Source organism: Fundulus heteroclitus, chromosome 9, assembly GCF_011125445.2.
Source record: "Fundulus heteroclitus isolate FHET01 chromosome 9, MU-UCD_Fhet_4.1, whole genome shotgun sequence".
In the NCBI taxonomy this organism is placed as follows: domain Eukaryota; kingdom Metazoa; phylum Chordata; class Actinopteri; order Cyprinodontiformes; family Fundulidae; genus Fundulus; species Fundulus heteroclitus.
In genome coordinates, this window is record NC_046369.1 from 31,673,494 (window position 1) to 31,694,471 (window position 20,978).

The 20,978-nt window shown below is 40.1% G+C and overlaps 1 protein-coding gene across 1 annotated transcript; it reads left to right on the forward strand.

Moving 5' to 3' along the window:
• Positions 1–16: 16 nt before the first annotated feature.
• LOC105916844 lies at positions 17–16,638 on the forward strand. The gene is made up of 6 exons (XM_036141683.1): positions 17–373; positions 1,748–2,200; positions 8,486–8,655; positions 8,840–9,173; positions 9,268–11,796; positions 16,607–16,638. The coding sequence occupies exons 2-6, from the start codon at positions 1,777–1,779 to the stop codon at positions 16,636–16,638; spliced, it is 3,489 nt and encodes a 1,162-aa protein (XP_035997576.1). The 5' UTR covers positions 17–373; positions 1,748–1,776.
• Positions 16,639–20,978: the final 4,340 nt, after the last annotated feature.

Consider the following 20,978-nt stretch of genomic DNA (forward strand, 5'->3'; position numbering starts at 1 on the left):
TGAAACGTCTTATCGTTGCTTTCCTATGTCTCGTGTGTGTTTTACGCGGTCGTTTAAAATCATAAAAGAATACCTGTGATCGGTATGCAGCCCTATCATCTGACACAATGTGCAGCCAGGGCATGGTTCTCTTAGTCATAAACTTCCAGGATTGCTTATCTGGCATGCACCGAGAGGAAAACAATGACAGTAAGACATTAACCAGGCGTGTAAATGATTGAATAAATTACTGTGACATCTCTGGGCTGGGGCTTGTTAAGCCTGAAGCAGCAACATCCACCTCAGACTTTGATCAGAACATGTTGGACAGAACAGTTGGTGTGTCAGAGAAGTCACAAGGTTTCCTGTCAATTTGGTGCCAGCCTATACACAGGTGAGTTTCTTTAATTCAGGGGCCCGTTCTTCGTACATCGCTAACCCAGTTAGCTGGATTTGATTGTTGATTTGGCATGATCTTGGATTGTTCGGTTCTTTGAAACTCATCTTGGACTTGCTGTCATAACAACATGGGCGCAAGCTTAAGCCTGCTCAAGAGCAGGCTTATTTCATATAAACAGGATTAGATCGCAGCTTTATAAGCGGAGGAGATAGGGAAGTCTGTCGTAGCTTTTAATAGAAGGTTATTCCGAATTTGAGTCATTAATTAAAACGACAGGGAACACCTCAAAGTTTGTTAAAGCCAGGAGAGAGGGCTGGCAAAAAGTAGCAGACAAATTAATGCGTAAATACTGTCCATGGCAGATGTTTCTATCACTTTCTACAGTATGTATTTTTGCATTTTAATAATTTCATATTTACTTTGTTCTTTTATATCAGAGCCTCCACGGGACCCACTAGAACATGGGAACAAGTAAAAGTGAAATACAAGAATATTCTACAAAATGGTAGCCTTTAATTATTATACTTTATTTTAAAAAGCCACGTGTTATGGCAACAGATCCTATATCAGTGTCATTCCTTAGACACCGGACGTAAAGGACGCGTGCAAACTGGGAATTTTAACAAAAAAGTTCTTTATCTCTAAAAAAGGAAGTTCTTCCTTTTCCAAGTCATCCACAGTTTACACGGTAAAACTGTATTGCTCCGTGTCTAGATAATCCATCCATAGTTTTTTCTGATACAATATACGGCTCGACAGGAAGCAAGCCTTTCAAAGTAAAACTAAACTTCACAATAAAATGGCCTGAACAACTCTTCTTACTGAATATGATAAAAGTAAAAAGCAAACCATCATACAAATAACTTTCTATTTATGGCTCTAACACCACTTTTTCCTCTTTAAACGCCACTGTTAAATTATGTCTGTTTATAACAGCCACCAAAAAAATCTCTCTACAATTACACTGTCGCGCTGCGCTAAAGGATCCTGTCTATTGCGCAATACGCGATTAATTGGAAAAGCCCTGAAATTATTCTTGCACCTTACGCAACAGGTTGCTGTCGTAAAAATGGACAAGACTTCCCTATTTCCTCCACTCATAAAGCTGCGATCTAATCCTGTTTACATGAAATAAGCCTGCTCTCGAGCAGGTTTAAGCTTGTGCATGTTGCTATGACAGCAAATCCAGAACCAAAACGTTCCAAGATCATAACAGTCAAATCCAGCAAACTGAATTGGCGACGTTTGAAGAACGGGCCCCTGATCTTAGTTGTAAAGATTTGCCGTCAAAATATTAATCTTGTTAGTTTGTAGCGTGACAATGAATTTGACTTGCTTCATGAGACAGTTGATGTTTTTAAATCCTAGTTTACTGCGTGTTTGAAGGCCAGGTTGTGATGGCAGTACGCCGCTCGTCGTTCTTGGCGGGTGTGCTGCTCCTGGCTTCCTTGGATCTGTGGTGTTCCTGCGCTTCACCTCCCTGCCCTGAGTCCTGCACCTGCCTACGAGCTCCGCTGCTGAACTGCTCCTCCTCTGGCCTGTCCTCGGTGCCGCAGCTCATCCAGGACTCGGTCACTGAGCTAGACTTGTCTCATAACCTCCTCAGCTCTGCAACGCTTCGTCAACCGCACCCCAACCTCAGCAAACTATGGCTGGGGAACAACAGCATCCCACACCTGTCTCTGTGCATAGAGAGAAGCGTCAGGGGTCGACATTTAAGGCTTCGCTCAGAAACTGGGAGAGGATCGAGATGCCTGACCTGGGCCCCCTCCCTGCAGCTGCTGTCAGCTGAGAGGAATCTGCTAGAGCAGCTGCCAGCGGGTGAGTCGGTGTGGTGTGACCATATACCCATCCAAATTAAACATTATCAAGGTGCCTAAATGAGCAAAGTCTACTGTCAGCAACACTGAAATCAGAAAACATTTACAACTGTTTACCCTCAGGTGCTAGATAGAATTACACGTTGCATTATGAGTCATATTTTTGCCATTGAACACATTAGCTAATTTAGTCTTAAAATTAAAACATATCTATCTATCTATCTATCTATCTATCTATATATATATATATATATATATATATATATATATATATATATATATATATATATATATATATATATATATATATATATGTTAGAAGTAAAATAGCTCAATATATACTTTAGCTATATTTGTAAGCACCCAAGTTAGAGATGAATAAAAGGCCTTTTAGTACATGTACATATTGTTTAAGTTATTGCTGGAGCATACTGGATATTTTATAAAACTCAAACATTAACCTGAGGTGTGGAAAAAACAAAGTCCCATCCCATAATAATAAATAATTGCTTTTTTTTGTTAGTGATCCATGGCTTCCAGCCCACTGTTAGCAAAGTGCAGCATTTTCAGGATGCAAAATCTCCAAAACCATTATATATTAAATTCAATTCTATTTATATAGCGCCATCTCAAGGCACTTTCCAAAATCGAATTCAATCAGATTATACAGATTGGGTCAGATTATACAGATTGGTAAAAAAAAAAAAATCCTATCTAAGGAAACCCAGTAGGTTGCATTGAGTCTTGATAAGCAGCATTAACTCCTCCTGAAAGAGTGTAGAGCCACAGGGAGAGTCGTCTGCATTGTTGATGGCTTTGCAGCAATCCCTCATACTGAGCAAGCATGAAGCGATATGTGGTATATTATGTACACGTCAACCAGCTGTTTGGGAGTCAGGCTAGAAAAAAGCCTTTTCTGTGCTACCATCACAAACTGAAAACTTAACTGTTCTGGGATTTAGACTGGAAGTGTGTGCTTCAGTCAGAAGAGACTAAGCACTGCAGCTGGATTTGGTGGATCGATGCTGTGGTCCTCTTTCTCTATAAGAAGTGGCTGTAAACTTTGTTACATTGCATTGACTGTTTGAAATAAAAATCTGATAGAGCACCTGAAAACTGAAAAAAGGCTATTTCAGCAGGATAATGAGCAAAACCATAATGACAAATCTATACAGATATAACTGACCTGGGACAAAACCAACATTCTTCCATGACAAGTTCAGTTCCTAGATGTAGAAAACGTGCGTGATGGGCTAAAAAGAAGCAAGCAAGAGATCAACCAGGAGGACCTTGAGAGATTGTGCAAAGTGGATTAAAGATCAATTAAATATTGGATTATTCATCGTCTATACTACTGCTCCATGAATTCAGGAAGACTTTTTACACACCTTTACCAGAAGTACCAATAAATGTGTCCAACACTATATAGGAAGCACTTGAGTGCAGTATCTTTGTTAAGAATGAATAACCTGTGTACAGATGGCCATGACAATGCATTATAAATATTCACGTAAAAAACAACATATTTTCCTGCAGAAATCTGAAAAGTGTCGGCTGACTTATTAATTTAGAAACCAAGTTCCATCTGAATCAAAACTAACATGCAAGACATTGACGTGAGATAATTGGACACCTTTCCAGGGCTGCAGCCAACGGGATTGTTAAATGTTAGTTGATGATTGTCATATGAATGATTATGAATAATGATTAAACAGGTCTTTCATGTTTATTTTAATGCCATAGAACATACCTATTATCAACTAAATCCTTTATACAGCCCTCCAGAGATAACATTTCTTCATATCCCCATTTCTTTCCACTGTCACTTCATGCTTGCTGGGTATGAGGGATTGCTGCAAAGTCATGGACAATGCAGACGACTCTCCCTGTGGCTCTACACTTCTCCAGGAGTGAATGCTGCTTGTCGAGACTTTAATGCAATCAACTGGGTTCCCTTAGATAGAAAACGTTTTGACCAATCTGTATAATCTGACCCAATCTGTATAATCTTATTGAATTTGACTTTGGAAAGTGCCTTGAGATGACATGTTTCATGAATTGGTGCTATATAAATAAAACTGAATTGAATTGAACATTGAAATGTAACATTTCTATGAGCAACAAGTCGAAGAAGATTTGGATGATTAATACCGTTGTCAAATGTTTTGGCTGAAATAAGTTTCGGTTTATTGTTGATAGCTGCAACAAATTTACAAAACAGAGCAGCTTTTATAAGCCATTAATATGAATGACACTCCCAACAGTTATAAATGTTATAATTTTTAAACCAAGCCGCCAGCTATCCTAGGCTAAACCCAAAGTTATTCATACAACTGGCGGATTTAGGTTTAAAGTAATCTTTAAATTCAACCAACATGTTTCTCCTGGCTGGAAGTAATATTAAGAGTGACCATTTGAATCTGACGGAGAATCTAAGGAGCGAGCCAAAGATTAGGGTGATGGCAATGAGACCTTCCACCCTCAAAGACCTAGACCTCATTACTAAACAGAAATAGGGAAACACCAGTGGAAACATGCAAAAGGTTTTTAATATGTCGTAAAAATGTAATCAAAACAATAATTATTTATTATTAGTGTTGAAACTGATGCTTCTGTTGTCTTTTATTATCATTTGAGAGATCTCCGTTTCGTTTCATTTTTGGGCTTTACTTGCACATGACGTATCAGCTGTACTGGCTCTTATCTGGACCATACACACATTGTGGTATGTGGTGGATATAAAAGTTAAAGTGACAGAACTGGACTATAAAAAAAACAAAATAATCAAATAATGGTGTTGTGTTTCGACGATAAAGTAATATTTAGGCAAACCAAATGTTTTGGAAGTTTAAATGGATTGGAGCCAATCTGTCGGACTGGGTTCCCAGAAATGAATCCTTATTTAGAAGCGGCTGAAGAACATCCGTCTGATAAGCTGTACAGTCACACCTTTATTTGCCATCTGGAATGGAATTGGGAAATAACTTTTGAGTTACTAAAACTGGTCAAAATGATCTGTGTTTGGCTGGGAAAAAAGCCATAATAATGATGTGAAAATTAAAAAAAGAAGCATATATATACTGGAATCCAAATATGTATAGGCCACATTTTGCAGCTGTTCAGATTTTTTGTCATAAACAAACCATTTCTAGTTGGATCCTTTATCTTCAGAACTTTGCTCCATGGAGAAATGAGTGAACCTCCCAAGATAAAAAACTCCCGTCACAATTTATATTGACATTCCAGTGCCTTATAAAAGGTGTGTGTGTGTGCAATTAGGTAGTTATGAATTGCTTGTTTCACACACCTTCCTGTGCTTGGCTGAACCTGTTTTTTTTATTTGTTTTTGTTTTACCCATGCAATTTTTGTTAAAACGGTTGTGGAGAGCTCATCTAATTTATTTGTGCTGAGAGTTCTGAGGCCCACTTCTGGTTAGGTGGAAAAAAACAAGATATATAGTTTTAATTTTTTCACAAGTAAAAAGTCTGCTTTAAAAAGTATTTTAAAGCAGACATGTTATGCTTCTCAGTTCTTTCTTTTCACATTTAAATTACTCAGTTGGGGTCTACATAAAATGGAACTGCAAGGTTTTGGTCTGAATTCCTCGTTCCCCCTTTTTATCCCTATGCTGAGGCGTGTCCTACCTAGAGCAACGTGTTTTGGTGCTGTCTCTGTAATGACCGGGGTCCGAGCCCGAATTCAAACCACACACAGAGCCGGATATTTAGGAGCTTTATTGCCACAAAGAAGGTAGGATATCTGGACCGAGCTGAAGAAGACTGGAGATGGTGGAGATTTAGCAGGCAGACGGGTACGGTGGTCCTCGGAGCCACCGCAGACGGGACGCTGGAGCACCGACAGAACGAGCCTGATGAGCTCCGGAGCTGGGTCCAAAACGTGCTGACGAAGTGGGACAGGTGGTGCGTCGGTACAGGGACCAGGATGTGAAGGAGGACTGTGGCTGTGGTGCGTCAGGGTGAAAGCCAGGACGTGCTGGTGGATCGAGACAGGAGGGAAGACTGGAACACAAAGTAAAGAGGTGAGTGGGAGGCAAGATCCACTAACCTGGGATGGCGTGAGGTAGCAGGCTGGCTGGCGAGGAGTGCACAGGCTGGGGAGCAGAAGGGAAGCTGGACATCTGGTGATTGAGGGAGTGCAGAGTCTTGGAGATCAGACAAACCAGCAAAGACAAACTGAAAGAGGAGTGCTTATATAGGGATGGGCTGACAGGAGTAATTAGAGCAGGGAATTAGTTGCAGGTGACGGTGATCAGTGGGGAGGAGGTGATCAGGCAAAAACTGAGGTAGAATCATTACAGTCTCTTTAAATCTAGATGAGGCACTTCAATCCCCAACCTTTACTCCATGTCGCCAACCGTTCTACTCCACCAGTTTGGCTATTTTTGTAGTACGCTAGTGACGGTGTAATGAACAACCGAATATTTTGACTTATCCACTTCATCACTCATAGAAATAAAAATGGCGGTGCCAGCGAGACTGGTAAGCTTGAAGTCCAGGACCTTGTTTAGCAGTTCCGCAGCAAATACTATGACATAATTGTCATAGTATTTGCTGTTAAAAAAATTTTTAACAGAAAACTGAATAGCTTGTAAAATAGGACCCAAAGAGAATATAAATATATGGAGAGACGTATTTAAGGGCTCTACAAGTGGAAATTGTATGATATGTCCCATTTAAGGTATGTTTCTACCCGCCTTGCACATTCCTTAAGACAGGAATGGCCTTTTTCTCTTTGCCAAAACAGCTTAAACTCAGCCTGATTGGATGGAGAGGATCTGTGAGCATTCATTTTCAAGTCTTGCCACAGATTCAAATTTGCATTTAGGTCTGGACTTGAATATGCTTTTGAATTATCCCATTACAGCTCTGGCTGTTTGTTAAGAGTCGATGTTCTGCTGGAAGGTGAACCTAAGGCCCCGAGGTGGCCTTAGGTTCTTGCTGGACCTCCCTGTATTATGCTCTATCCATCTTTCCATCAACTTACTTCATATCAGAAATCCCCAAGAATATGCTTAGCTTATTTTTTTGTTATGGATATAAACAATTAAGTCTTTCTGTATGTTTGTTAATGTATGAAAGAAGTCTAGTCAAAGGATTTACTCAGCTTATTTCTTTATTAATGTAATGGTTGTCTTTTCCTATGTCTGTAATGTTTTCTGTTCATGTACAGCACTTTAAATCGTCTTATTACTAAAAAGTGCTACATAAATAAATTTGCTTTGCCTTGCCCAGAATAGATTTCCTTTCTAAATGAAATCATTCCCATACTAGAATGCTGCCACCACCGTGTTTCATTGTGGCCATGATCTGTTTATGGTGAAGTGTATTTTTCATCACATAATGTTTTGCATGTAGGACAAAAAAGTTTAGTTGTCGTTTCATCTGAACAGAGGGTTTTTCCATATACTTTGTCTGGCTTTCTTGTGTGAGTCTTTATCAGTCTTCCATACAGCCCAGATTTGTGGAATGCAGAGCTAATGGTTGTCCCGACAGATCATCCCACCTGAGCTGTGGATTCTTGCAGCTCCTTTAGAGCCTTGGAGTCCCTTGGCTTCCTTTGAGCTTAAAACAATCTTTTGACTAAAACCCCTCCATTATAGCTTTGGTAGTATGTTTAGGGTCATTATTCTGCTCAAATATAAACTTAAAGACTAAAGGAGAAGCCTGTGGTTTGCAACATTTATTTATATATGCTTGTGGTCATTTTTGTTCTTGCCCTGTATATGACATCAGCTGAATAAAACTCTTGAAATGCTGATGTGTTATTTCAACATTATCAATGTCCCTGTTTGGCCACCCCAACTGAAACCTTGTGGAGAGGCCCCTGATCCTCATAGCATGATGCTGCCACCTACATGTTTCACCATGGTAATGTGTTTAGCATGTTCTGCATTGTTAGTTTTCCTCCAAATGTACATGGTGAAGGCCAGAAAAGTTTAATTTTGCTCTTTGCACATTGGCTTCTACAGACCTGTTGATTTTATTGGATTGATTTAGGAGTATCTGAATAAAGTGGCTTAAATACAAATACACATAGCAGTTTTGAAATTTTTTTTATTTGTAAAATATAAATGTCTATCGTTCCACTTAACAATAACTATGCATTACTTTGTGTTGGTCAATCACATAAAATGTTAAGAAAACACATTAAAGTTTTTGGTCATAACAAGGGGCATAAGTACTTTTCCATGGTAGTGAAGGTGCTGTATATTTGCTTACTCATCATGTTGAATTTGAATTAAATCTCTTTTTTCCTTTCTTCAAGGTCTGGATGTCATTAAATCGTTGAAGATTTTGCAGCTGTCTTTCAACAGGATCTCAAGTCTTGAGCCGGGAGTCCTTGGCAATCTTCATCAGCTGCAGGAGCTGCATTTACAGCATAACCTGATTACAAATCTCCATCCACAGATGTTCCAGAATCTAGATCAACTCAGAGTAAGCCTGGGTTTTGATGGCTATTATTTTCTTGTACTTGATTATATATTGCCTTTTAAACAAAATATAAAATGATGTTAATTTTTGTGGTTAAAATTTACTGTGCTAAATTTAATGCAAAAATAAATAAATAAAATAAAATAACTTGTATTTAATCTCATTCAATATTCTGTTCCCCTCAAAGATCCTCGACCTGAGGTTCAATCGGTTGACAAACATGCAGCAGTTGACATACCTCACTTTGCACAACATTGGAGCAGATGTTAAGCTGGATGAAAACAGGTGGCGCTGTGACTGCAACATGCGCGGTCTAAGAAGACAGATGGCCTATGGCAACACCAGAGGCCTACAGTCCTGGAACATCATATGCACTTTCCCCTCCAATGTCTCTGGCAAAGATCTTCTACAGCTGGATGAGGAGGACCTAAAGTGTTTGAGCACTGAAAACAACCTAAATCTTCACCAAGATGTGACAGTCTACAGCGGCGCGGAGATCCTGCTCTCCTGCTCAGCAAAAGGTAACATTAAGTGTTGAAATCGAGAGCTAATAACTCAGTATATAATGACATAGCTTTATCTAATTATTCTAACGCCATTATTGTTGATTTGTAGAGTCAGTATGGTGGACACCCAGTGGTCGAGCATCTGTGAGCCAGCATGAAGGTCAACTGCTCATCAGTGACTTTTCAGAAGGAGATGAAGGACTGTACGTGTGTGTGTCTGAAGAAGGCCAAGTTCTGTCTGTTTTTAACCTCCAAATCAATAAAACAGGAGGTGCAAGAAAAGCAAGGAGTTTACCCGGCGTCCATGGCCAAATATCCCTACAAGGAGCTACAAACGGGAGAGCTGTGGAGGCAGCTAGGAGCGTTACACAGTCTAACTTGGCTCTGGCAGTGTGTCTATCTATTTTCTTCACATTTCTGTTGGCGTTCATTCTCGGAGTCTTGGCGAGACCCTGTTTGGAACGGCTTTGGGGAAGAGTCATTAAAAAGAAAGCCCCACCTGAAACTCATACTGCCACTTCTGTTCAACAGAGACAATATGACAACCAGGCCTTTTCCAGTGCTGAGGAACCAGGAGAGATAGAACCTCACAGGGAAAGAAGAGTGACATTTAGCACAATAGAAATTACAGAAGAAAGCAATCTGCAGTATTATGATGCTGGGGCGAGTGCCGATCAGGAAAGCATTAGTAGCGATAAAGTGTTTGAGTATCAAGCACCAGAGGTTAACTTGCATAAGCATCCCGAGGAAAAGCAGCGGGATGACAGTAGCTCAGATGACCTGGCTGTAGAGCGCCTCCGAAACATGAAGTTTGAACATATTCCAGACCCGGATGAGATAGAAGAGAGGAGAAGCCTTTCATCATCCTCAAATTCATCTCAGAATGCCTCAGAAACATACCAAATGACCAGAGACCACGCTGTGCCCAAGTCTCTTCAGCTGGTCGAAGACTTACTTCAGAAGACCGCTGATTCATCAACAGGCGCTAAAACAAAAATCCCACAAATATCCATGAAGGGAAAAAATGAATTTCTAGGATCAACTTCTCTACATACAAATACAACAGACCCAACAGGCTCTGATGTTTCTCAGGATGATGAAGAACTATTTGAATTTAGCGATGGAGGTCAAAGTCCATCCGCCAAGGCAAGCAGTCTGCTTGATTCTTTCTCAAGCTCGCATCAAGTCAATAATAGCTATGATTCAAAAAGGTCAGGAAAAGGAACAGGTGTTTCCTCTTCCTCTGATTCCAGTGACAGTGACAAGGAGCCAATGCATACTAAAATTAAGAAAAGGAAGAAAGGAAGAAAGATGAAGGTGAATGAACCTGCAATTCATTCACCTTCATCTAACAGTGAGAGTGAAGAGAAAATGTCATATGTCAATGTTAAAGGTAGAACCAATATTGAACAGCTTCCATTTCAAAAGTCAAAAAAGTCGAATTCAAATGGACTTTGGCCTACTGTAGATCTTGAGCACATTCCTCGTCTCAAGAGGCGTCTAGATATCAAAGCACTATTACCTGGTTCTGATTCATCTTCCTGCAGTGACAGTGAGGATGAACCGAGAGGCCATGGCATTATAACAAATGTATCTCAAACAGTAAGCCCTAAGCCAGAAAATCAAAGACCTGACTTAGAGAAGACACTGGGGAAGTTAGATGCTGGACATCTGACGTTTCAAGAATTTTTCCCAAAAACTAATGATCCAGATGGAAGGTGGCCTGCCATAAACCTTCAGGATCTTCCTCGCATCAAAAGGCGCATAAATATCAAAGCTCCAACAGCAGATTCAGATTCTTCTTCCAGTGGTGATAGTGAGGATGAAACAAGAGGCAAAGTGGTTAAGCAGAAGAAAGACGAATTTCCGATGGCAAAGATTCCAACTTTAGTTTCTCCGACAGTATATCCCAAACCAGAAAACAGTTGGCCTCCAACTAATCTTGGAAAAACAACAGACTTAAAAAAATCTCTTGATATCAAGGCATTATCGACAGATTCAGATTCATCTTCTAGTAGTAACAGTGACAATGAAAGAAAAGACCATATGACAGAAAAGAAGCAAAAGGAGTTACATATATCAAAACTTCCAACAAATGTAACTACAACAACTCAAAAGGCAGAAACCCAGTGGCCTGCAATTGATATTGGAAGATTTGCACGAATTAAAAGGCGTCTGGATATCAAAGCACCCACAGCAGATTCAGATTCATCCTCCAGTAGTGAGAGTGAGGATGAAACAAGAGGCAACATGATGAAACAAAAGCAAGAGGAATTGCTGATTTCAAAGCTTCCAACTAAAGTTCCTCCATCTGTACATGCTAAACCAGAAAAACGTTGGTCTGTATCTGATCTTGGAAAAACAACTGAATTCAAGAGACCTCTAGACATCAAGCTACCATCAACAGATTCAGATTCATCTTCTAGTAGTAACAGTGACAATGAAAGAGAAGACCATATGACAGAAAAGAAGCAAAAGGAGTTACATATATCAAAACTTCCAACATATGTAACTACAACAACTCAAAAGGCTGAAACCCAGTGGCCTGCATTAGATCTTGGAAGATTTACCCGAATTAAAAGGCGTCTGGATATCAAAGCACCCACAGCAGATTCAGATTCATCCTCCAGTAGCGAGAGTGAGGATGAAACAAGAGGCAACATGATGAAACAAAAGCAAGAGGAATTGCTGATTTCAAAGCTTCCAGCTAAAGTTTCTCCATCAATACATGCTAAACCAGAAAAACGTTGGTCTGTATCTGATCTTGGAAAAACAGCTGAATTCAAGAGACCTCTAGACATCAAGCCACCATCAACAGATTCAGATTCATCTTCTAGTAGTAACAGTGACAATGAAAGAGAAGACCATATGGCAGAAAAGAAGCAAATGGAGTTACATATATCAAAACTTCCAACAAATTTAGCAACAACAACTCAAAAGGCTGAAACCCAGTTGCCTGCACTTGATATTGGAAGATTTACACGAATTAAAAGGCGTCTGGATATCAAAGCACCCACAGCAGATTCAGATTCATCCTCCAGTAGCGAGAGTGAGGATGAAACAAGAGGCAACATGATGAATCAAAAGCAAGAGGAATTGCTGATTTCAAAGCTTCCAGCTAAAGTTCCTCCATCAGTACATGCTAAACCAGAAAAATGTTGGCCTCCACCTGATGTTGGAAAATCAACAGAATTCAAGAGACCTCTAGACATCAAGCCACCATCAACAGATTCATCTTCTAGTAGTGACAGTGACAGCGAAAGAAAACACCATATGACAGAAAAGAAGCAAGAGGAGTTACATATATCAAAACTTCCAACATATGTAACTACAACAACTCAAAAGGCAGAAACCCAGTGGCCTGCACTTGATCTTGGTAGAATTACACAAATTAAAAGGCGTCTGGATATCAAAGCACCCACAGCAGATTCAGATTCATCCTCCAGTAGCGAGAGTGAGGATGAAACAAGAGGCAACATGATGAAACAAAAGCAAGAGGAATTGCTGATTTCAAAGCTTCCAGCTAAGGTTCCTCCATCAGTACATGCTAAACCAGAAAAACGTTGGCCTCCACCTGATGTTGGAAAATCAACAGAACTTCAAAAATCTCCAGATATCAAGGCACTATCAACAGATTCTTCTTCTAGTAGTGACAGTGACAGCGAAAGAAAACACCATATGACACAAAAGAAGCAAGAGGAGTTACATATATCAAAACTTCCAACAAATGTAACTACAACAACTCAAAAGGCAGAAACCCAGTGGCCTGCACTAGATCTTGGTAGAATAACACAAATTAAAAGACGTCTGGATATCAAAGCACCCAAAGCAGATACTGATTCATCCTCCAGTAGCGAGAGTGAGGATGGAACAAGAGGCAACATGATGAAACAAAAGCAAGAGGAATTGCTGATTTCAAAGCTTCCAGCTAAAGTTTCTCCATCTGTACATGCTAAACCAGAAAAACGTTGGCCTCCACCTGATGTTGGAAAAACAGCTGAATTCAAGAGACCTCTAGACATCAAGCCACCATCAACAGATTCAGATTCATCTTCTAGTAGTGACAGTGACAATGAAAGAGAAGACCATATGACACAAAAGAAACAAAAGGAGTTACATATATCAAAACTTCCAACAAATGTAACTACAACAACTCAAAAGGCAGAAACCCAGTGGCCTGCACTAGATCTTGGTAGAATAACACAAATTAAAAGGCGTCTGGATATCAAAGCACCCAAAGCAGATTCTGATTCATCCTCTAGTAACGAGAGTGAGGATGAAACAAGAGGCAACATGATGAGACAAAAGCAACAAGAGGAATTGCTGAAGTCAACGCTTCCAAACAAAGCTTCTCCAATGGAACGTCCTAAAACAGAAAATCGTTGGCCTCCATCTGATCTTGGAAAAACAATAGAATTTAAAAAATCTGTAGATATCAAGGCACTATCAACAGATTCAGATTCATCTTCTAGTAGTGACAGTGATAGCCAAAGAAAAGACCACATGACCCAAAAGAAGCAAGAGGAGTTACATATATCAAAACATCCAGCTAGTCAAACAGCGAGTCAAAAGGCAGAGAATCAGTGGCCAGCACTTGATCTTGGGAGAATAACACAAATTAAAAGACGTCTGGATATCAAAGCACCCACAGCGGATTCTGATTCATCCTCCAGTAGTGAGAGTGAGGATGAAACAAGAGGCAATATGATGAAACAAAAGCAAGAGGAATTGCTGATTTCAAAGCTTCCAGCTAAAGTTCCTCCATCAGTACATGCTAAACCAGAAAAACGTTGGCCTCCACCTGATGTTGGAAAAACAGCTGAATTCAAGAGACCTCTAGACATCAAGCTACCATCAACAGATTCTTCTTCTAGTAGTGACAGTGACAATGAAAGAAAACACCATATGACAGAAAAGAAGCAAGAGGAGTTACATATATCAAAACTTCCAACATATGTAACTACAACAACTCAAAAGGCAGAAACCCAGTGGCCTGCACTAGATCTTGGTAGAATAACACAAATTAAAAGGCGTCTTGATATCAAAGCACCCACAGCAGATTCAGATTCATCCTCCAGTAGCGAGAGTGAGGATGGAACAAGAGGCAACATGATGAATCAAAAGCAAGAGGAATTGCTGATTTCAAAGCTTCCAGCTAAAGTTCCTCCATCAGTACATGCTAAACCAGAAAAACGTTGGCCTCCACCTGATGTTGGAAAATCAACAGAATTTCAAAAATCTCCAGATATCAAGGCACTATCAACAGATTCATCTTCTAGTAGTGACAGTGACAGTGAAAGAAAACACCATATGACACAAAAGAAGCAAAAAGAGTTACATATATCAAAACTCCCAACAAATGTAAATACAACAACTCAAAAGGCAGAAACCCAGTGGCCTGCACTTGATATTAGGAGAATAACACAAATTAAAAGGCGTCTGGATATCAAAGCACCCAAAGCAGATTTAGATTCATCCTCCAGTAGCGAGAGTGAGGATGAAACAAGAGGCAACATGATGAGACAAAAGCAAGAGGAATTGCTGATTTCAAAGCTTCCAGCTAAAGTTTCTCCATCAATACATGCTAAACCAGAAAAGCGTTGGTCTGTATCTAATCTTGGAAAAACAACTGAATTCAAGAGACCTCTAGACATCAAGCCACCATCAACAGATTCAGATTCTTCTTCTAGTAGTGACAGTGACAATGAAAGAGAAGACCATATGACAGAAAAGAAGCAAGAGGAGTTACATATATCAAAACTCCCAACAAATGTAAATACAACAACTCAAAAGGCAGAAACCCAGTGGCCTGCACTTGATATTGGGAGAATTACACGACTTAAAAGACGTCTGGATATCAAAGCACCCAAAGCAGATTCTGATTCATCCTCCAGTAGCAAGAGTGAGGATGAAACAAGAGGCAACATGATGAGACAAAAGCAAGAGGAATTGCTGATTTCAAAGCTTCCAGCTAAAGTTCCTCCATCAGTACATGCTAAACCAGAAAAGCGTTGGTCTGTATCTGATGTTGGAAAAACAACTGAATTCAAGAAACCTCTAGACATCAAGCCACCATCAACAGATTCAGATTCATCTTCTAGTAGTGACAGTGACAATGAAAGAAAAGGCCACATGACACAAAAGAAGCAAGAGGAGTTACATATATCAGAACGTCCAGCTAGTCAAACAGCGAGTCAAAAGGCAGAGAATCAGTGGCCTGCAATTGAAATTGGGAGAATAACACAAATTAAAAGGCGTCTGGATATCAAAGCACCCACAGCGGATTCTGATTCATCCTCCAGTAGCGAGAGTGAACAAAAGGAGTTACATATGTCAAGGCACCCACTTAAAACAAGCCAAATGGTAAGTCAAAAACAAGGAAGCCAATGGCCGTCCCTTGACCTTTGGAGAATACCACAATTTAAAAGGCGTCTGGATATTAAAGCACCAACTGCAGATTCAAAGTCATCCTCTAGTAGTGACAGTGAGAATGAAACTGGTTTCCTCACAGAAAACAGGAAGGCTGGGACATCAGATGTTGGACATCTCTCTTTTCAAGAAACAACCACAGAAACGTATGATCCGGAAAGAAGGTGGCCCACTATTAACATTCAGGATCTTCCTCGTATCAAGAGGCATCTAGTTATCAAAGCACCATCTCCAATTTATGGTTCATCTTCTACTAGTGACACTAAGGATGTAATTAGAGGGGATGTGATGAAACAAAAGCAAGAGGAATTGCTGATCTCAAGACCGCCAGCTGAAATAAATCAAACAACGACTCCTAAACCACACAGCCAGTGGCCTGCACTTGACCTTGGACAAATACCAAGTATTAAAAGACGTCTAGACATCAAAGCTTCCATTCAACATCAGTCATCCTTAAGCAGTAATGAAAGTGCTGGAATGACTGCAGACCCTTCAATGAAAGCTGATGGAGACAGAAACCTGGAAGGAGTCGCCCAACCCTTCACCGGACATGTAGATAATAAAACATTATCACCATTGTTACACTTGGGTCTCAACAGCAGCTCAGCTTTGGGTTTTAAACAATCTGAATCACAGTCATCCAGTAGTGAAAGTGAGGATGAGAACAGTGACCACCAAACTAAAATAATTAAAAACATGTCTTTCACATCAACTGCCTCAGAGCAGAAGGACATAATGTTCCAAAAAGTTAAAGGGACAAACAATTCTTACAGTACAAAGACAGACCACAACATCCCATTTGAAAAGTATACAGTTATTTCAGGTGACTTGCAGAACATACCAAAAAATGACACTAGCAGAACATCACTTGAGGTAGAAGCAGAGCTTCAGTCAAGATGGACCACAATGAATCTTGGCGTCTCCCGTTTCCGGAAACGTCTCGAAATCGCATCCCATGCAACAGAATCATCTGATCTGAAGTCCCAACCCCGACCAGACTCTCCTCTTTCACCCAGCAGTGAAAGTGGCTCAGGAAGAAGAGAAGGCCTGAAAAGAATGGTCGTTGGGATCAAAGAAAGAGTACACAGAGGCTCGTCTCCAGTGCTGGAAAATTATCAAGTAAATGTTTCTCCAACTCTGAAGGATCCGGATGACATATTTACCTTCTCAGATGTAGTTAAACAGAGGATAAACCAAAATAAAAGCCTTCGTGACAGCAAGGATTCTACTAGATCATCCGAGAAGAGCTCCAATTCCTCTTCTAGCAGTGACAGCGACGATGAGACAAAAGACCACAGCGTTACTGACCTGAGTCGTGGTGTTCCACGCATCAAGAGGCGTCTGGACATCAAGGCACCACTTCCAGAGCTAAATGACACTCAACCTTTTTTCAGCCAGAATGACGACCTGACGAAGCACACCACTGTGCAAAGCAGACAGGCGTCCACCATTCAAGGACAAACAGAGGAATCACTCATCACTTACAAGCGTTCCATTTTCAAATCATCACTACCAAACACCGCTTTCCCAAAAAGGAGTCAAACTGTCGACGTTATACCTAATCTCTCACAAGGTGTGTCAAATGACAGAAACACGTCTCTTGCCTCGAAGACGGCTCCAAATACAAGCTTTGATGACATCATAAAGAGGAAGCTGAGGCAATCCAGAGCAAAGACCGATGGAGACCTGATGACCAGGCTGCGGTCAGATGCAACACTAATACATAGATATTCTTCACTTGGTCCTGAAGGGGCATCTCCTTCCCCCAGTGATATTCCCTATGTGCCTGGAAACTCCTCCGAAAATCCCGAGGAGGCATTTACCTTAAGGGGCAAGGGGGAGAGGAAAGGCCTCAGTGCCCTAAAAGCCATGTCAGAACAGAGGAGAAACTGGGAGGTAGAGTCGGATAAAGATACAGCTTCCTTATTTGATGCACAAGATGGCAGTGTTTTCAGTCACAGCCAGTCCGAAAAAAGCATGGAAGTCTTTTCTCAGCAGTCTCAAATGCATTCTCCTTCCATGAGTGAGGCAAAAAGAGAAATAGATTTGATGTTGTTGTATGGAGTTCCCCGCTACAAAAGACACAGCATCGGGGACTCATTGACTGAGGCTTCGCTTCCTGATCCAACAACACCTCAGCCAAATGACTGAGGCGGGCTTTGGCTGAAGACTCCTTGGTAAATAAAAGGTCCTGTGGACAGAAAAAGTAAAGAACATGCGCCGTCCCAACTGAAATCAGAGAACTTGGCTGCCGGTTGTGATTTTTTTTCAACTTGTATATTATTTACATTTACGTCTTATCAAATATGCAGATAACCAGATTTATTGTTCACAGAGTAGCTAAATGTGTAAGTAAATTATTACAATCCTATAAACTTTAATGTTTGAGATTAGCAATCTTCAACACAACCTCTGTTGTTCAACATTTCAAATGTTATTTTTTAGTAAATCTCTTTTACCAAGATATTAAGCCTAAAAGGCCACAAATCATTTATACTATCTAAATTCACACCATTTACTGATGTTATAATATAGTCTGATTATTTGTACAAAGGACAACAATAATCCGAATGTAAGTCTTATTTTTTATTTTTTACATACTATATACTCAAAGAATCCAGGTATAAGCCAATAAGTTAATAAACCTTTTTATTTGTGTATAGACATTGGTTATAGTGAAAACAGACATATAGACACTCAGGTTGTTTACATACATATTTACAGTGGGAACAAGGCTGTTCATCCTCCTGCATTTGTATTGGAGAATACTAAAAATGTTATCTCTACACAGCATTTGATAAGCCACGACACTCGTTAAATCCAGTTTTTGCTAATGGTGAACCTTTCCAATGGAAGCTTAGGCATATGGTCCTACAGTAGATTTGGATGTGTATCCTGACGACTGCAGAAGTTACAAAACAAATATTGTATGCACTCCAAAATAATAAAAATGATTCGTCACAGCGTTTGCAGCTTGCTTGTTATTACACTACATGATGATGATGATGAGTGAGATGTGATAAATGCAGGAGGGAACTCCTGATTCACCGTGAGGTTAAATGTGTGTTCCAGGTCGTAGTGGACACCATTGTGGATTTTTTTTTTGTTGTTGTTTTTTTCATAGGAAAAATAAACTAACATGACTGTGTTTGTCAAAGTAAGCACAAAACACATGCACAATTAACTGTACAAAAAACAAAGTATGTTTGAAAAATGTTTTCAAAAACTTTCATCCATTCACAAAAGGCTCTGTCGGAGCATGCATGCAAATAGTAAATCTTCTGACGGTGCAGCATCACATCACGGTCAAAGACAAAAAAAGATTTTTTTTATACATGTATTACAAGAACATTACACTAGGCGAACAGAACAGCATAGCATCGTCACACACTTCCAAACGGTCAGCGTCCGTATTTCGTTCACGCCCTACGGGTGGTAGAAAGAAACAGTTTCCGCAAACCTATCTGGCTAGCCTAAAGGACGCCGTGTCCCCCGATGGTCTCAGGTGTTGCACTGCAGCCGTAGTAACACTGTCAGTGTTTGGAGGAATGCTACTGGTAAAAAGGAGACCAGAAACTCTCAGTGTACCGAGGAAGACAAACAAATACCAAGACAAAAATGGACACCATCTGGCACCGTGTTAACTTCTAACACAGCCTAAACAGTCTGAATTCATCCTGAAAGATTACCTGACTACTTATGTGTCACTGCCTGCATGTGCTGAATGTACAGTGTCTTGCAAAAAGTGTTAGCACTTCTTCAGCTTTTGTTTTCCCACACATTTTGTCACAGAACGACCACAAAGTTCAGGTTTATTGGAACTTTGTGTCACAGACTATCACAAAGCAGTGCACAACTTTGAAGTGGAAGGAAAATGTCAGGATTAAAAAATATTTTAAAAAATTAAATCCAAATCTGAGAATTGTGGCGTGTGTTTGTGTTAGGTCCACTTTACTTTGAAACCCCTGGAGTAAAACGCAGTCAAATTATTTATAGCTCTGGACCAACTATGGGTTATTTAATATCACTATAAATCTAGCTGTTCTGTGAAGAACTTTTTTTAGAGAACATTAAAGAACAAACACCATCATGAATAATAGAAAACACCACACTGGTCAGAGGAAAACAGTTGTGGAGAAGTTTGATCCCTTAGAAAGGGGACATAATGCTTCTCAGTTCTTCATTTTTCACAATTTAATCATTCATTTGTGGTCTATATAAAGTGGAAATGCAATGCTTTGGTCTGAATTCATCGTTAATCCACCTCTTGTACCCATGTTCTAAGGTGTACCTGAGAGCAACTCATTTTGGTGCCGTCTCTTTAAATTAACGGAGGCACTTCAACCCCCCCCCCCCCCTTTCCTGGTCACAGAGCGTTCCATACCACTGGTAAGCTGGAAGTCCGTGACCTTGTTTAGCAGCTCTGCAGCAAATACTGTGACGTAACTTAAAAAATAAATGTAATAGAGAAAACTGAATGGCTTCAAAAATACAACCCAAACAGAATATAAAGATTTCTACACAACTCCTGGACAGACCGCAAAAAAAAATTATTGCATTTCCAGAGACTCGGGGTACACAACAAAATGTATTTAAGGGCTTTTGCATGATATGTCCTCTTTAACACTATAGTCACAAATCACCAGACAGCTAAGGTGGTGAATGTATACCTGCTGCTGCATATTCAACATACCAAAACAATGGTTTGGAAGCACTTTCCTGTTTTTTACTGGTTGGACTTATGGAAAAGTGTTTCTAACTTAACTCCTTTACTACATACCGACATTTATATGTATGGTACGTGGTATAATAAAATAAACACTCTATGCTAAATTTAAAATAGTTTGAAAGCAAATACAGAAATACCTTCATTTCCTAAAATAAATTCAGACAGTAAGTATTTAAAGCGGGGTTTGGTTACAAAACAATATGCCAAGTTAGGAACATCTTACAAAGCACTGTTCAAATCATTTGAACACCTAGGGCCAGCATGCCGCTGAATACAAGGATATTCTGGAACAGAACCTGTCAATCTGTCTGGGATTTGAGACTGGGACGGAGGTTCAAGCAACATGCGAGTGGTTTAAGCGGAAACATTTAAATGTGTTGTAATGGCCTAGTCAAAGTCAAGACCTCAATCCAATTGAGAATCTGAGGTTAGACTTGACGGTCGCTGCTCACAAGAGAAAGCCATCCAACATCAAGCAGCTGGAGCAGCTTAACTTTGAGGAAAGGACAAAAATCCCAGAGGCAAGATTTGGCAACCTCATACAGACTGACCTAAAGCCCCTTGCAGCTAAAATTGCTGCAAAAGGTGGCTCTCCATCGAACAATGTCCTATTTGTTGTTTGTTGGGGGGGGGGGGGGACACACTTTTGCAAATCTCTGGAA

Coding starts and splice junctions, on each gene's coding strand:
- LOC105916844 (XM_036141683.1), top strand. CDS start 1,777: ATGGCAGTACGCCGCTCGTCGTTCTTGGCGGGTGTGCTGCTCCTGGCT. Junction 9,174..9,267: donor GCTCTCCTGCTCAGCAAAAG/GTAACATTAAGT, acceptor GTTGATTTGTAG/AGTCAGTATGGTGGACACCC. Junction 11,797..16,606: donor TTCATCCTCCAGTAGCGAGA/GTGAGGATGAAA, acceptor TTCACCCAGCAG/TGAAAGTGGCTCAGGAAGAA.